A 17,582-nucleotide genomic window follows, 5' to 3' on the forward strand; every position below is an offset into this window, starting at 1 on the left:
TATTTTTATTTTTTATAATCCCCTTTCTAAGTAATATAGAAGCTCTTCGAACATCCAGGTTTCAACCCGTCCATCTTCCATATTTCAGTTGGGTAATTTCCATAAATTTTTTGAGTTTCGAAAAATTGTGCGAACTGCTGATCTCTTTTGGAAGAAATTTGCATAAAAATTTCAAATAAGACCCAAATATATGACAATATTATAAAATTAAAAACCTATTGCTGATCCTAAAAGATTTTCAAAGCAGAGTCGATGGGTCTGGGGTCTTCTCCTGCTCTCTTACATCCAAGGACAGTTAAAAAGCTTTGAACAAAACTAAACCTGTCCAACTTCAGCTAACAAGAGAGTAAACAATTCTTAAGAAAAATACAAACAAATAAATAAATGAAAGCAAAAAGACACATGACAGGTCCCCTAAGAATATCCATTTTCACCATTTAAGAAAGTAACAAGATGTGTTGCAACATACGTAGCCAATAATACCATACATCAACTGATTCAATAAGGGAATGAATCATTTCGGAATCAGAAGGTTCAACAGCTGCTAGCCCATCTTCACTCCGCTGCTGCTTTGTTTCCTGTCTGTTCTATACCTTGCACAAATTGTTGAATGTCTTAAAAAACAATGAATCGATACCATCCATGAAATGCAGCTTTGCATATCATAAACTAGTATTATGCATTTACATTTGTTCTATTCCTGACTATCAATTTGATGCATTTTGCCTCTACTAACCAACTTCATCAGGCATGATAATATTGAAATGAAGGACAATTGGAAACTAAAAGGAACAGATGCCAAGGACCAGATGAGAATATGGCTTCAAGGATGGTTCATGCGAGACCATTAAAGGGTGGAAGGGGGAATTTAATAGTACTGGCAACTTTACTATCAGTTCAAAATTTTGGCCTAACAGTTTTCCTACTTCTTTTGCCAACAGAAACAAATTAACTACCCGATGTAGTGTTCACTTCACAAAGCAAGCATCTAGCATATGCCAGTGTGAAAGCTAAGAGATGCTTTCCGTACAAAAGCCAGCAGATCATCATTGAGTTGAAAAGTCAAGGGAAATCCCTACTGATGGCCGAGGGAGAACCCATGTCCACATATCAAAGCTAAGAACATCACATTGATAGAGGATTTTTTTTTTTTTTTTTGTTGATAAATAACCAAAAGAATTGTATTACGAAGAGGTGCTAAAATAGCAACTCAAAGATGTACAGTATAGAGACACTCACCCCCTTACAGCGAACCCAAAACAACAAGAAAACAAAAAAACCTTCTCCCTCACTGAGAACCCACCCAATCAATAAAATCTATTAAGGTCAAAAGACCACCTTTTATAAATAATTTGGTCTCCAACAACAGTAAATACACAAAAGAAGCTTTCAGCTTTTGGATGGACAACACACTATCTTCAAAGGCAATTCTATTCCTTGCCTTCCAAACAGACCAAAACAAACATAACGGACCTACTTGCCACACAACCTTACGCTTTTTACCCACAAAGGACCCCCTCCACCCTAAGAGGGTTTCCTTTACTGAAGAGGGAAACACCCAAGACACTCCAAATGATGAAAAGAGCAACATCCACACTTCCCTTGTCTTTTCACAATGGAGAAGGAGATGATCAATAGACTCCTCAAACGTTTGGCAAAAAAAAAACATCCATTAGCTAAAGCCCAACCTCTCTTCTGAATTCGGTCCAAGGTTAGGACTTTTCCCCATGAAGCCTACCAAGCAAAGAAACTTAATTTAGGCTGCACACAAGAATTCCATATAATCTTCGAAGGGAAAGAAACTAGAGAGTCCGACTACAAGGCTCTATAAAAGGACTTAACCAAGAACAAGACATCCTTTGAGTCCAACCACCTCACCCTATCCTCCTCATCCACATTTACCTTCTTCCCACCCAAACAACAAAACAACCTTTCCACCTCTTTCATTTCCCAATCATTGAAAGGCCTAGAGAAGCAAGGGCTCCAACTTCCTCCCCTTTTCCCAAAAGTTGTCCAAACTTCATTCACCCAAGCCTCTTTAGAAGTTGTTAGGGCAAATAAAGAGGGGAATGACTCACACAAAGGAGTAGTTCTACACCACTTATCTTTCCAAAAGCTCACCTTCCTTCCATCACCCACCACAAAGTCAAATCTATGGGTCACTAGATGCCCCAACTTTCTAATTGCTTTCCACAACCCAACTCCATAAGCCTTCCTAGCCTCACAAGTGCTCCACCCGCCTCTTTCCTCCCCATATTTCCCTCTAATCACTTGGTTCCAAAGGGTCTTTCTTTCATTTGCAAAACGCCAACTCCATTTGCCAAGGAGAGCCCTATTGAGTGTCGCAAGACTCTTAAACCCCAACCTTCCTTTCCTTTTATCTAAACAAATGATCATCCACCTTATTAAATGAGGTCTTCGCTCAAGAGCCCCGCCACGCCATAGAAAATCCCTTTGAATCTGCTCCAATCTCATTCTAATAGCCCTAGGCAACTGGAGAATAGACATGAAATAGATTAGCAGGCTAGACAAAGTACTACGAATCAAGGTGATCTTCCCTCCCTAAGAAATATATTGTTGTTTCCACATAGCCAATCTCTTGCAGAGTCTCTTCAATTCTATCCGAAGCGGTTGTAGATTTAAAAAGAGCACCCAATGCGGTTGTAGATTTAAAAAGAGCACCCAATGGCATCCTTAAGTAAGTGGACAATAGTCTCCCTACCTTACAACCAAGCTCTTCAACCAACTCTTCCACATTCTCTACCCTACCAACTGGAATCAACTCACTTTTATCCAAATTTACTCTCAACCCCAAAATTGCCTCAAACCACATTAATAGCCAACACAAAAACATCATCTGCTCCTCCCTCACCTCACAAAAAATCAATGTATCGTCAGCAAACAGCAAGTGAAAGACTTAGACCCCTTCACCCTCTCTTCCCCGAACCGAACAAGGCGATAAAAAGCATCCAGAAACTTCTCTCTTTAATAGACAGCTAAATGTCTCCATCGCTATCACGAACAAATAAGGCTAAATGGGGTCTCCTTGCTTTAAACCCTTTGAGCTCTGAAAAAACCCAATAGGGATTCCATTAACCAAAATAGAAAACCTAGCTGTGGAAAAACACCATTTAATCTAGCTACGCCACTTTTCCTCGAACCCCATCTTCTCCAAAACTGACAAAAAAAAAAAAACCACTCCACATGATCATAGGCTTTCTCAATGTCCAATTTGCAAAGAACCGTCTCTCTATTGCTTTTCAAGATCAAGTCTATTGCTTCATTAACAATAAGCACTGCATCCATAATCTGCTGCCCCTTCACAAACGCATTTTGGGTCGTTGAGATCACCTTAGCTAACACCCCCTTCAGCCTATTAGCCAACACCTTGGTTAGCCACTTGTACAGCCCTCCCACCAAGCTAATTGGCCTAAAATCCTTCAAGTCCTCAACCCCCCTTTTCTTTGGGATCAACACTAGAAAGGTTGCATTCAAACTCCACACAAAGCAACCGAAATCCCCTCCCACCACTTTCTCAGCACCACCTTAAAGCCCTCCTCCTTCAGCCACATGTTTTCAAATCTAAAGGGAGTGGGCCCTCTTCTCATTCCTCCCCTATCTAGAAGAATCAAAAAGTGATTTGAAACCGGCCTAGCCAAAGCAACTTTAATGGCCCTCGGAAAATGAACTTCTCACTCTTCAGAGATGAGAAAACCGATCAATTCTCGACTTTAACCGATTATTTAAGCCTCCACTCCAAGTGAAAAGACCCCCCTGAAGGGGCAGATCCCTTAGTTCTAAGTCCTTAATCACCTCTAAGAATCTCCTCATTGTCGAAGACAATCGGCCTCCTCTACTATTCTTAAAAGGGAATTTAATCATGTTAAAATCTCCTGCCATGCACCAAGGATCGCTCCACAATCCTCTAACATCCCCTAGTTCACTCCAAAAATCTTCTCTTTCCAACTTCAACGTGGGTCCACAAACCCTTATGAAACTCCAGCAAAAACCGTCATCGCAATTCTTGATGCAACAAGAGACTGAGAAGTTGCCCACCTCCATCTCCACCAACTATAACACCCTATTGTCCCAGAGCACCACAACACCCCTCCCCACTCCCCTCTCCTTCCCCACCTCCACCCCTGCTGCACCCCTTGAATTCATAACCCCCCACTCCAAACATCTTCCCACCCTGAGATTTCTCACAATCCCACTAGTCATCTCCTGAATTTTTGTTTCCTACAGGCACACTAAATCCACTTTTTGAGCTTTAATAATATCCTTTATCAATTTTCTCTTATCTCTATCATTTGCCACCCTTACATTCCACGAAAGGATTTGAAATTTCGTCTAAAACACTTTGATTGGCCCCGATCCCCTCCTGACCCATCGTAATTCACAGAACATTCTAGTTTCTTTAGCTCTCGGTCGAATCTAGAGGGTCTCTATCCTTTCCTCTTTTTTTCCGATCACCTTCTCAAATCGTTCTCTTTTCTCCTTCATTTTTTTAAGAAGCTTCAGAATCTCCCCTTCGAATCCCTTAGTGGGCATTCCCAAACAGTGACAAAATTTCGCCAAGCAACTGCACCTCCACGATTCCACATCCTTTCCCTCTTCCTCTACCACTCCATCACCCACCTCCCTCTTCGGGATAGACCCACCATCACCCTTCTCAAAATCCCTTTCTTCCACCAATAACACCCAAAGAGGGTTCACAGACAGCTCCTTTTTGCTTTCCTTCAACTTGACGATTGCACCTTGGCCCTCCCCTACCTTGATCAAAGGCCTTTCCACCCCAAAGAAAGGAGAAGAAGAAGAGTTCTGTCCCCTGCAAATGCAAAAAAAAGAAGGCGAAAGGATGGAGTACCTAGAAGCTTTCTCCATAAGACACGCGTGAGCTGAAGAAAACCTAGTGAGAGCCCCTTCTGCCTCTACAAGCCCCTTTCCACCGACCATTTCTTCTTTGGCATTCCACCTCTAGGAGAACAGGCGACTTCCCAATGCCCTACCCTCTTTTAAATACTCGCCCAAAAAGACTCGGTCCGGAACCGAATCCTTCTCTGCTACCCCACTGGACTGCCCCACCTCCCAAACGGATCTAGGCCCACACCCCTCATCTTCCTTTATAGCACGACCCAACCCACAATTTAAAATTTTTGAAGGGCCTTCATTTTTCCTTGACAGGCCTGCATCCTCTTGGGCCCAAGCATCCATCCTAACAGGCCCGCATCCATTAACAACTACAAACCCTCTATTAGCTCTTCAGCGCACCCATGTACCCTCTTTCTCTCATCTACCGTCCCCAAAGCCTGTAACACCGTCAGAGATTTTTGCAGACCCGTCTCCATCGCCTTTCTCTTCACCCCTGACCTCTTTGACTGTGCAAGACCCACCATCCCCTACAACATGCCAATAATCCTTCACCAAACCCACACTACTCCCCGCACGTGAACCCACTTCCCTAACCTTTTCCCCCTCACTCCCTCTCAACCTATTCATCGGCACCACTACAAATACCCATGGCAGCACCTCCCACTATAATTGGACTGTATAACAAGAAGAGTTCACTACCAGATGCAACGTTCCCGGAAGATCTTTTCCCCCCGACTTCACCAAAATTCTAGTTCATTAGAGCTGAGAAAACCTCTTTGTTTCATCATCCACTTCAACGAAGCCTCCACAGCAGTCACCAATTTTTTTGAACACCTCCCCACTCCAACAGTGAAGCGGGAGACCTGCCACCCTCACCCAAACTTCTTTGGCTAGACTACCTAAGCGCAAGCAACCCGCTGCCTCCGCACTCTACCTCTCCAAATGCAGCAAGTTTCCTTGTAGTGACACACCCTCCTCTTTAACACTCTCTCTGCCTCCTCCCCATCTTCAAACTCCAGCATAAAAAATGCTCCTCCCAGCTTCGAGAATCTCACTCCCCTCTTAAGATTCCAAAGGCGCTCCCCTCATCTCCTTAGCGAGGCCAGATCCAACTCCAACATCGGGCCATCACCCCACCTACCAACTAAGCAACGACCCAGCAAGTCCTCCCTACCCCTCAACTCTCTACCTTCAAGCTGTAGCCAAAACGCATCTCCTATCCTTCCAGCCGACTCTCTGGCAACATCCATAAACGCCTTCTTCTCACACTCCACCGTTTACCAAGGCTCTTCTTAGCCTTGCCAACTACAGACACCGCTTCAGTCTTTGCTTCAGCTCGAGTAACCACCCCAAGGGCCCAGAGTTTCTCAGCCAAAGTGGCCCAACCCCCTTTCCTTCAGGGAACACTAAGCAAAATCTCTTTGACTCCAAGTCGACAACAGAACACAGGACGAACCTCCCCGCCCTGTTAACACACCTATCCAACCTAAACTTTCTCCCCTCATCCTCCAAAACTTTTACCAATCTTCCTTCCTTCTCCTCCCTACAACATTCTTCGATTCCTTCCAACAGGTTCCTTAGACTCAACTCCCCGAACCGAATCCAAGAGGAGAAGCCTCTACTTCTCTCCAAGATGATACCTTTTAACTTCCCTCGGACTTCCTCTACCAAGACTTCAAACGACTTCGACTCAATTTCAAACCAACAGCTTCTCCCTCTCATTAGGTAGAGTAGTTGGAGGTGGAGTTTTTCTCGCAGTGTTATGACTATTTAGAATGAATAGAACCAACTCAGACCAGGGTTTTGGATAAAATATTCTGCCTGAACCCACTTCTCCATACTTGCAAGAACTCATTGATAGAGACATATTACAGATAAGGATGGGAATCTCATGTGCTTTTAAGAGAAGTGGTAAAAGGAAAAAGGAAATAATTTCTAAGAAATATTCTGGCTCCAGAGAAACACTGGGCATAGGAAAAAAATTGTGAATCCAAAATTTCCTCTGCTGTTCATTGTCACCAGGATAATAGAACACATGCAGAGCAGATACGGCAAGTTCTGTGATATGCTCAGGTAAATGCCTTGAGATACTTCAAATATAATGCATCAACATATTTACAGTCTTTGCATGAAACATCATAGAGAAACACATAATAATGTTTGCAGCAGATTGTAGTTTACCAGTTTTGTCCTTCTTGAGGAAGATTTCGACTGTAGAAAGGAAACTCAAGGAGGAATGTTGTTTTGAACCATGAGGGCAAGTTCCCATACACCACTGGGGGGAGTGGAACAAGAGGGCTGGAATGCATATATTTTAGGTTTAGAAACTTGATTTCTCTCGTCAAAACAATACTACAAGAAATAAATGAGTTTTAAAAAACAAACTGACGAATCTGACCTAGTTGTGCTTTTATAGAGCCTGTATCCAGCCACATTGCCAAACTTCTTATCTGCTGATTCCTGCTTCCATCCATGTTGTACAACATAAGCAAATACTCAAGTGGCATGATATTTGTACTTGAACTGAAGGCAGGACAAACAAACCTCAAGCAATGGTATGCCACTGACAAAAAGAAGCAACAATGTGAGGAAGATTGGTCCAAGGATTACAAGCCATTCTGCACCTTCCAGGACAGGGGTGGAAGCAACAAAGATTCCCCACCAAAGCAAAATCTGTCGACAACATTCATCATCCTTCCTTTCATTTCTATGGAAATGAAATCAAGAAAGTGAAATCTAACACTATTGTTTTCCAATTTGACAGCCTAAACAAGCATGATATTCATTTTTTTTCCAACTGAGACAAATCCAGCTACTACAATGCTCCAAGACTGCAGTTAATTTGTTGTCAGTCAGGCCCTCAAGTTGAGGAGCTAACATAACTCTGGCTTTTGTTAGTACAGGTGCATGTGGAGCATCAGTTCCACAAAAAGTGTGAATTAAGAGAGATGGTAGCACTAACCTCACCAAAATAGTTTGGATGACGGGTGTATTTCCAGACTCCAACATTACACCACTTTCCTCTATTCTCTGGGGAATTCTTGAATGACAACTTTTGCTGATCCGCCGAAGCTTCAATTGTAATTCCCACTGACCACATAATCCAACCAATTATGTCTGCAGCTTGAAGAGATGGATCTCTGCCACTAGCATTAACTATTGTCACAGGTAAACTCACAGTCCATACCCAGACAGCCTGCCATAAGTGAGAAATAGGTTTATAACAAAACTTGGGTAAAATACAAATTGGTGTCAAAAACCATGAACAGGCAAGACAATCAATAGATAACACTAGGATGAAACAGAGGAAGCTAGAAAACCTGAAATGTCCAGAAAACTGCCAATTTCCCCAAATTACTGCGCATTTCATCAAAGCGCCTATCCTCACCCCATTGCAAAATCCTGATAAGAAGATAGAGAACATTATAATCATTATTGAAATCATTACCCAACTGCCATTTTCATAAAGAGGATTCTTTCCTGTTCTATACGGTGGCAGGAAGTAATGTTGCAAAAGTTGTAGAATCCATAATAACACTGAGCAGCCTTAATTGAGGAGGGTACTAAAACTGATGTATCAATCTTCTGGTCCAGTTCAATTTTTAAAACAGTAAAGGCTTAGGCCGATGAGGCTAGGGCGTGACCCCCCCAATTCTCAACCCTGGTTATATAATCCATAATAACACTGGGTAGCCTTATTGAGGAGAGTAATAAAATTGATGTTTCAATCATGTGGTCCAGTCCGATTTTTAAAACAGTACTTGTACCATGAGAGGAGATTAAAAAGGTAGTTCTTATGGAATTAGAGAAGAGGAGCTGTGCATCAAGGCTGCTGTGGGATTTACTTATTACTAGTGACATTCAAAGGAAGTTTATAAGAGCAGCCAATTGTACATTTTTTTTTTTAAGAACATTGGGTATTCAAGAAGTAGTAATCAAACAAAATGAGAATGGCTCAAATAAGGGCAATTTGTAGAATCCCATGTAGAATGGAAAGTGTGATTTCGTGTAATGTTATTCTCATCCACACCTCATTAACAGAAAAATTCCCAGTCGAAGGCCCCATATTACTACAAGCAAGGTCAAAACTACCTGAAAAATAGAGCACCAAAATCATAAGTATATCACACAAAAATGTCTCAGCAAAAATTTGTTTACAGATTTTATTGCAGAAGGCATCCTCAGAAGGAATAGTTTAACAAATACAAGACTAGTGAGTACTAAGAAACATAAGAGAACCTCAAGGCTTTTAATGCAAATACACGAACATACAAACATATTAGTACCACTTAGCAGATCAGAAACTCCATAAATGCTAGCACACATGTGCACACACATACACACTTGAGTACAACTTAGCAGATAAGCAGAACCATGAGCACTAGCATATTATGGTTTAGTATATTTACGTCTGTTTCCTTAAATAAGCATATAAAAATGTTAACCAAATGGAGTTGAACAATCCAACTAAAGGCCAGATAGTCCAACTGAAGTATATAAACTCTTCAGAGCTACTTCCATGGGTCAATGGTCAGCAACAGTTTTCTTTCCCAAGTTTGAGAGATTTACTTCAAGAAGATCTGCTTTCTGATCACCATTTTGTTTTGATGATGAAAGTGTTGAGCTGCAAAAATTTGATATTGTGACTCAAGTTGAAACATATGTCAACAAATTGATTTTTGGTTTTAGGTTTTTTGATCATGGATCTAATATGACATTATATGTAGCTTTCTTGGTGTTGTGGAAATAAAGGACAGATATGCATTCAGAGACACATTTGTCTAATGTCCAAAACATATGAAGGCAAAAAAGAATATATGATACAACCGAGGGTGAAGACAAGAAGTGTATATGGGATGACCAAGGGCGAAGGCGAGGAAGAAAAATGACAAAAGACCACAACCCCTAACCCTTAACTAGTTCCATCAATAAAACTCAAAACGGTAATATTAAAAGTTCCAACTCCAAACCTTAGACCACTCAAGCAAAGAATTAAAAAACAAAAATTCAGCTTTAGACCACTCAAACCAAGAGCTAACAAAAGACACTTCGAGAAGAGCACTCTACCTCTTCAAAAAACTCAGATACAATTTTTTTTTGTAAGCTTCAAAAAACTCAGATACAATGCAGCCTACAGATGCATCAAAACAAGCAAAGAGGGGCTAACTACCACAATTTCCTCTACTGCTTGCCCACCACTCTACGTGCCACTCAAATAGTCACTTTCTGACAGACCATAGGAATGCCCCATGGAAATCCAAAACGAGGGGAGCAAAAGGTCTCAAAGCAAGTGATTCTTACTACATATGAGGGTGGGAACGTGGGAGGTCCCAAGTTCATGTTCCAATGGCGATTTCAAAAAAAAAAAAAAAGAAGAAGAAGAAAAAGAAAAGAAAAGAAAAAAGGAAAAAAAAAGTTCACCTATCAAAAAGCATGATTTGTCAACTTCCAATTCTTACACAAGCAACATCTGAAATCCAAACACTAAGAGGAAAGGCCTCAAAGAAGGTAATCCTTACCATTGTATGAGAATATGATTTGTCAACTCTCAATTCTTACACAAGCAACACTTGTTAATCAATGACCACCCCTTTTCTCATAAGTTTGATCAATAGTCAGAATTCTTTCCTCAGCAGCTTCCTTAAGAAAGGAACACACTTTATGAGGTGCCCTAAAATTCCACACCTCCTTAGTAAGGAACTCCTTGAGGACAAGGAAATATAGAAAGATTTAACAATAAAGTTTACATTCTTCACCCATCTCCAAAGACCACTAAGCTCAATAACCTCCACAACCATTTTCCCAACAAAGCCTTTTACAAGGTATAAGAAGTTTTGATCCCCAACCCTTCTTTACCCTTTTTTCCATCCAAATAATATCTCAATTCACTAGACAAAATTTCTTCTCACAAGCCATCCCCCAAAAAGTTGCATTGAATCTTCTCCAACCAGACTCTGACCATATTGGGAATTCATTTTTCAACATCGTTTTGTAACTTCATTACTGTCAAAATTTGTACTGAACTTACATATATCCAACCAATGAAATTTGCATTAGACCAAATAGGATTTTATCAAACAACTTAAGCCTAGAAAATGATTAAATGGACTCGGACAGACCCATTACAGAGTGGCTCAAGTCATTGCTTCGGTCCATTCTGTGGTGCAGCAGAGATACCATATCAATATTTCTTGGCCATTGAAAATTCAACCATTGTGATTGATTTCTAACATCCAATAGTTGAGATTCCGGAGGTCAGGTACCTCCAAAGGTTGCACAGAATTTTCCTACTATTTATTGATAGTCAAAGATGTAAACCTGGTTCTTTTGAATCCACGACAGAATAAAAATTGATATTTGTATTGGGAGGGGGAGGAATATTACCTGTCTAAAATGCCACGTTCCTTTCAAGACCAAAGTTAACACAGCAAGTATAACAAAGTTCGTGCTTCCTGGGAATTAATTAGAAAGAAAAACTCAATTATATTACTTAATCGCATAACACAAAACTTTGAATCATGTCTGATCCTGTTTTGGATTCCAAATAATCTCGATCCATGCCAAACAGTTGGATTGGGCTTAGTTGATTGGAGGCTTATATTTTCTGGTTTTACAGACTAAGAAAATCCAGCAATTTATTTCCTTTTCCCAGCAATGAAAAAGAATAAACGAGACAATTTCCTTAATGGGTTGTTGAGGAAACTGGAGAGAAAGAAGAGAAAAGTCGAAATTTCCTAAAAATGTGAATTTTTTTTTCTTTTTCTGAAAACGGTGTCAGGAAACTCCATCAAAAAACACGACTCCACACCATTTTCACCTCTCATGGTCATAAAGGTCCTAAGGTTATGAATTTTCCTGACTGAGCGAAGGAGAAATTTTTCAAAAGTTTACTCGGAAAACAAACATCCCAAGGACTTGGAAAATTAGAGGCGTAAAGAAGAAGAGGGGAAAAGATAAAAGACGTACCAGCGAAGTCAGTGACTTTATCGAACTTGAGAAGAGCTGTGATAATGAAGAACAAAAACTGATAACCCACCTGCCAAACCCATACAAAACCAACATCCAAATGAATAGACAGATAAACAAGATGTGGGTTGATGTGTTTTAAAGAGATTGAGAAAAAAACGATACAGTGACAATGGCTGTGAGAGCTAAGAAATGGGAATCGATAACGGTTCCCATCGCTTCTCTCCTCTGCAACTATGCCTTATCTTTGATCAGGTGTTTTTCAAAGTATAGTTGGCGTGGCCGCGTGAGAACGGTCGTGTGGCTGGGATTCGAACAGGACTGAGAACAGGAATGAAAAAAATGGGTAATAACCAATATAATCGTACTTTGAATATACGGATAAATATATTGAGGATATATTATATGGAGGATATAGATATATCTGACATATATAAGTACATATTTAAAAAAAAATGGGTAAAACCCTAGAATTTATAAAAATATAATAAAAGTTTTATAAAAATATAATTAAAAGTATAATAAATATTTTAAAATTATTTTATTAAAAAAATTATATATGTATAATATAATTTATTATATTTAATAATAATATTATATATATATATATATATAAAATATGAATTTTATAAGTATAAATTTATTATTAAATTATATCAAATATTATTTGATAATAATATTGTGATATCTTATTATAATATGACTAATTTTAATTAATATTAAAATTATGATTCATTCAATTTTATTGTACTAAATGATATAAAATAAATTATAATATATATATATATATATATATATATATAATTTTTTAATATTTAATTAATCTATTAATGATATTAAAAATACTATGAAGAAAATTATTATAATAATTTTTATATTTTTTGTAATCAATAAAAAAAATTATATTTAATTATAAAATAATTATAATTAATTTGTTCTCTAAGATATTCTTTTAATATTTTATTTATATGGTAACTTTGAATATATATGTTTGATGCAATATTTTTTAACAATGGATAAACCTATCCAGTGGTAAGCTAAGTTGAAGGTTAATTTTTTTGTTTGGGTTCAAGTCCCCTTAATCGCAAAAATTGCAAGGCATTTTTAGGGGGCACTATAGCAGAGGTAGGTACACCCGCAAAACCAACTATTTTTCTCAAAATTTGGTAAAATCAAAAGCTTCTTTACCCCTTTTCCTTTGAATTTTTTTTTTTTTGTGATGCATAGCAATTGATACATTACCAAAAACGACACAAATTTGTTTATTACGGGAAATGTCAGTTATCTTAAGAATTTTTAGACGATAATTTTACCATTGAATATGTTTTCTATATTATTAATAAATAATTTTGAGATTGTCAATAATGTGGGACTCACACATGATGGTAGGTGTCAATCAATAATGCATATCTCTTGTCCCAAAAAATTGTTTTTCACTTTTGAACAATACAACTTGTATTATAAAGTTTTACTTATAAAAGTAAATGATAAAACTAATTTTATTATTTACTTGAATGGACTTGGAAATGATAAGTCCAATTGAAAGTTAGAATTTTCATAAAAATAATCTAATAAATTGTGCATTATTAATCTAGTTTATTATTTTGTATTAATTATAAATTATTTTATACTATCACATCAATAAATTTGTCATTTTTTTTACTCTTTCAGTGGGTTAAAAAAAAGATATATTTATATCTATATCTTTTTAATAAAATATTACGATTTTTAAGAAAATCCAATAAAAAAAATAATTTTCAATATTTTCTAAGTAAAAGTCATATCCTAAGGTTATTATGTTGTTTTATATATGTAACATACAATTAAAAACTTTGTTAGTATAATAGAATGAATAATTATTTATCACAAGCACTCATCAATCGAAAAATATACAAATATTCAATTGAATAACACACCACTATTCATTGAAATAACACGCAACTATTCATTGGGTAATATCGCACCTGAAAAAATTAAACAAAAATAAATTAAATTATGTTGTAATATATTGTAACATTAGTGTATTTATATTATAAGTATAATGCATTTATGTCATATTTATATTTCATTATAAAAGTAATAATTCTAAAAATGTCTATTCATACTCTATTGGTGTTAATACATTATTATTAGTATATTAACATCATTCATCCGGTCCATTGAAATTATTTAATAATTTATGTATATATATATATATGAGTCTTGTGAATTCAAATTAGCATTTCATTTATTTTTATAAATGATTTATAATATAAATATGCTATGGAATATGGTAGGATCATACAAAAATATCATTTTTATAAAAAAAAGTTCAAAATTTTCCTAATTAAGTTTTATTGTAATGTAAGTGTATTTATATTGTAATTATAATATATTTTTATTATACCTGTATTTTATAATAAAAGTAATAATATTATAGATCACTTTTTATGTCTCATTAATATTCAACATATCATATGCATTAACATCATCCACTTAATATATTGGGGGAAAAAAAGTTATATATGAAAATTAAATAGTCTACCTTCCTCAAATTTAATACAAAAACATAATTTATCAATTTAAAATTTTAAAAATATATATGAAAAAATCATCATTTTTATTATATAATTATGAAACTTGTTTTTTCTTAATAACATTAAAAATTAGAATAAAAAAAAACACATTAAATGTTATTTTAAAAATGTTTTTAGAAGTATTTTTTGTTTTAAATAGTAAATTTAAATAACAAATTATACTCTTGTTATATATAATAATGGTAACAGTTAAACCCAAAATTGTGATTTAAAATGTGAATATCAATAATTACAATAAATGTGGGGTCCATCCATCATAAATGTTATGACAAAGCAAGTGAGGTGCTTTAAATGCTTTGAATTTTAAAAAATTTTGTTGAAGGATATTTTTTGTATTTAAGTCTATTATTGTCCTTTCTAAGAATTATCAAAAGAAACCATCATTTCCTGTAATTATCATATTTAACCCACCGTATCCTGTAATTCTCCCAATATTTTATCATTTATCATAACTTATATTCAATTAAATACAAGATAAAGATAAGTAGTAGAATATATTATTATCCATATTTTATTTTATATTCCTTATACATGGAATATGTTATTTTTAAGTTGAGATATAAGATATACATATAGGATATACAAAAAAAATTATTTTTTATTTTTATATTACTTATTTTGCAAGATAAAATTTTTTAATTAAACAATTAAATTTGTAGTTAAAAATAAAAACTAAAGAAATAGTTATGAATTATATTGTAATATATATATATATATATATATATATATATATAGTATTATTTACTATATAATTTTTTTTATATATTGAATAATATAATATAATATAAAAAATTTTATTTGTAAATTTTAAACATTTTAATTATGAATATTATTAATAAATAAATAAATATTTAATAGTTTTTAAATTATTGAACAATGTCTAAATATCATTAAATTAAATTAAATTAAATATTTTTTTAATACCAAATATTGAAATATAATATAATTTTATTTTAAACAAAAATCTAAATTTTTTTAAAATAACGCTTTATTTTTTTATTTATTATCAAGTATGATATAACATATCTTATTAGATACATAGTGCCATGATATTTAAGGATACATATTCTATTAGAAATGATATCTTAAAATATATATGTTATCGATATAAACTGTCATAGTATGAGATGAAATTTTTTCTAATGGGATAGTTTACACTGTTTTTAAAATCAGAGTTTTGTTTTAAAAAAAATAAGGAAATAAATAGTACACATTTCAAGGTAAATTATTCCTAAAATGAGTTTTTGAAAATTATTTTTAAAATATATTTTAATTATTTTTAGTTATTTTCTTGAGATTATCTAAAAAAATAATTATATAAATATGAGAAATTATTAAAAATAAAATAGAAAGTTCTTAATGGGATGGGGGGATGGGGGTGGGGGGAGGAACCATTGAAGACAAAACCGCTACTAGGAATAATAGTCAAGTTTACTGATATGGGTAATTGATAACAGTTCCTAAATGGCTCATAGTTTTTCTTGAAGACAAGTAAAAATCAGGCTGGAGCTATAGAAACTTTATCAACCTCAACTATATATTCAAGAGTAGCAGATGGGGGAATTTGCAGACCTGAACCTAAGTCTGCACCCTTCTCACCAAACCCTAAACTGGGAGGAATTGTCACTCTTCTTTTACCCCCAGCCTTCATAGACCTCAATACAGATTCTATCCCTTCACACATTCCCTTTGTATAAGGCCTTGACCCCATTACCAGGGCCAATGACTTCTTCTCACCATCAAATGTATCAACAAACACTTCCCCACTTCCTTGAACACTTCCCTTGAGATCAATCACTACCAAGTCTCCTGGCCTTGGAGACGCTCCGCCGCCGACTCTCATCTCATAGTACCTGGTTCATATGTATTTGTGATGAAAAAACAACATACTTGCATACAATTTAAGAGGTAAAATATTGCAATTTGTGAGAAAAACAAAAGATGTACCTTATGCCATTAGGCAGGACCACCTCTTCTTCCTTTTCAACATCCCTGTAAAAGACAGAGTCCAGTTATTGGAAGCATTCTAAGACTGAAGCAGAAGATTTAAACCTCAAATTCAATGAACCATGAGATTGAATATCTGTATTTGCTTTCCACAGCATATATCAAATTACTTCAAATTTGCTAAAAATTGAAAGAATGGGCTTTAACTATAAGATTAGGGATCAGAATATGACTTAAAGATGGATAAGTATAACATCATCTCCATCCTTGTGAGCTAGTTTATAGGGTACTAGTACTAACTTTGAGATTGCCCAAAAGTTGAAATGTAAAGGGAAGCTGTTTCACTACAGAAATAGTTCAGTTGAAAGAAAAAATTAATGAAATGAGTAGCCTGAAAGTTGGTGAGGACGACTCAACTCTTGAGCTTAGATTGCGTACCTTGTATTTGCCTCTTGCTGGGAGACTTCAAGGCGGGTTTTGATCTGTTCTGAGACCACCCCAAATGCGAGGAAGGCAGCCCATGCAAGGCCAGCACCAAGGCCGAACCTCCTTGTCAAGGTGGAAGCTATCCAATCTGTTGAATCAGCAGTGGTGACAGGGGTAGTAGCAGGCTTGGTAGGTTTCTGTTGCTGGCCTTTAACTGATGCTGCCGCTGGTGGCTCCGAGGATGTTATACTCAAAGGTGGAGTTGGAGATTGCGGCTGTGAAGGTGGAGTAGGTGGGGGAGGCGGCGGGGGCGTTTGAGAAGAAGAGAAGTGGGGAGTTCTTGTGAGTGGGTGGTAAACAAATGGTGGAGATCCAAAGAAAGCAGCCATTTTCAAGATTGGAGAGACTCCTAGTTAAGTTGGGTTATGGGTGAGGGAAAAGAAATCATCCTGTCACTGCAATAAGTAGAGGGATGGTCCCTACCTTATCCTTATGTGTGATAGAATTTAGATGGTGGTTTTCAGTTTCCTTTTCTTTCCAGGGGGTGTTTGGCTGCAAGGAAACTTGGAAGCCAAACATGCTCAGCGTATTATATAAGCTTCCTCAGGCTCAGCTTGCTGTTACAGTATATATGTCAAATTCTACCATACCAGTTTAACCAACTATTTCCAAAGGAATAAAGGATGGGGAATAGGGTTATATTTACACTCCCCAGGTTTCCTATTTGTAATAGACTGATACCCAGATATTGTCAATAACCGCGAGGAAGAGCTCTGACAAAAAAACCTGCTAATG

At 36.2% G+C, this 17,582-nt stretch overlaps 2 protein-coding genes across 5 annotated transcripts; both read right to left on the minus strand.

The window, feature by feature from the left end:
• Positions 1 to 408: 408 nt before the first annotated feature.
• On the minus strand, positions 409 to 12,191 carry LOC100853969 (uncharacterized). 4 transcript variants are annotated; one of them, XM_059734158.1, is made up of 10 exons: positions 12,004 to 12,191; positions 11,839 to 11,908; positions 11,257 to 11,324; positions 8,903 to 8,964; positions 8,193 to 8,274; positions 7,835 to 8,068; positions 7,417 to 7,545; positions 7,271 to 7,332; positions 7,054 to 7,170; positions 409 to 582 (listed from the first exon to the last, which is right to left on the minus strand). In XM_059734158.1, coding segments are annotated over exons 1-10 (876 nt in total). In that variant the 5' UTR covers positions 12,055 to 12,191; the 3' UTR covers positions 409 to 581. The 4 variants fall into 4 exon arrangements, with proteins under 4 accessions (XP_059590141.1, XP_003634205.1, XP_010663676.1 ...); XM_003634157.3 differs by having other exon boundaries at positions 409 to 587; XM_010665374.2 differs by having other exon boundaries at positions 409 to 593.
• Positions 12,192 to 15,824: 3,633 nt separating this feature from the next.
• On the minus strand, positions 15,825 to 17,548 carry LOC100853930 (peptidyl-prolyl cis-trans isomerase FKBP17-2, chloroplastic). The gene is made up of 3 exons (XM_003634156.4): positions 16,800 to 17,548; positions 16,362 to 16,406; positions 15,825 to 16,267 (listed from the first exon to the last, which is right to left on the minus strand). The coding sequence occupies exons 1-3, from the start codon at positions 17,174 to 17,176 to the stop codon at positions 15,913 to 15,915; spliced, it is 777 nt and encodes a 258-aa protein (XP_003634204.1). The 5' UTR covers positions 17,177 to 17,548; the 3' UTR covers positions 15,825 to 15,912.
• Positions 17,549 to 17,582: the final 34 nt, after the last annotated feature.

This window comes from Vitis vinifera, chromosome 17 (genome assembly GCF_030704535.1).
Source record: "Vitis vinifera cultivar Pinot Noir 40024 chromosome 17, ASM3070453v1".
NCBI classification, from domain to species: Eukaryota; Viridiplantae; Streptophyta; class Magnoliopsida; order Vitales; family Vitaceae; genus Vitis; species Vitis vinifera.

What these genes read in the sequence shown, in the direction of transcription:
- LOC100853930 (XM_003634156.4), bottom strand. Translation starts at nt 17,176, where the DNA reads ATGGCTGCTTTCTTTGGATCTCCACCATTTGTTTACCACCCACTCACA. An exon ending in CAGCAAGAGGCAAATACAAG is followed by an intron (nt 16,407 to 16,799) that starts GTACGCAATCTA and finishes TGTCTTTTACAG; the next exon opens with GGATGTTGAAAAGGAAGAAG. An exon ending in GTCCTGCCTAATGGCATAAG is followed by an intron (nt 16,268 to 16,361) that starts GTACATCTTTTG and finishes CATATGAACCAG; the next exon opens with GTACTATGAGATGAGAGTCG.
- LOC100853969 (XM_059734157.1), bottom strand. Translation starts at nt 12,054, where the DNA reads ATGGGAACCGTTATCGATTCCCATTTCTTAGCTCTCACAGCCATTGTC. An exon ending in GAACGTGGCATTTTAGACAG is followed by an intron (nt 8,965 to 11,256) that starts GTAATATTCCTC and finishes TCTATTTTTCAG; the next exon opens with GTAGTTTTGACCTTGCTTGT. An exon ending in GGAATTTTTCTGTTAATGAG is followed by an intron (nt 8,275 to 8,902) that starts GTGTGGATGAGA and finishes TCTTCTTATCAG; the next exon opens with GATTTTGCAATGGGGTGAGG.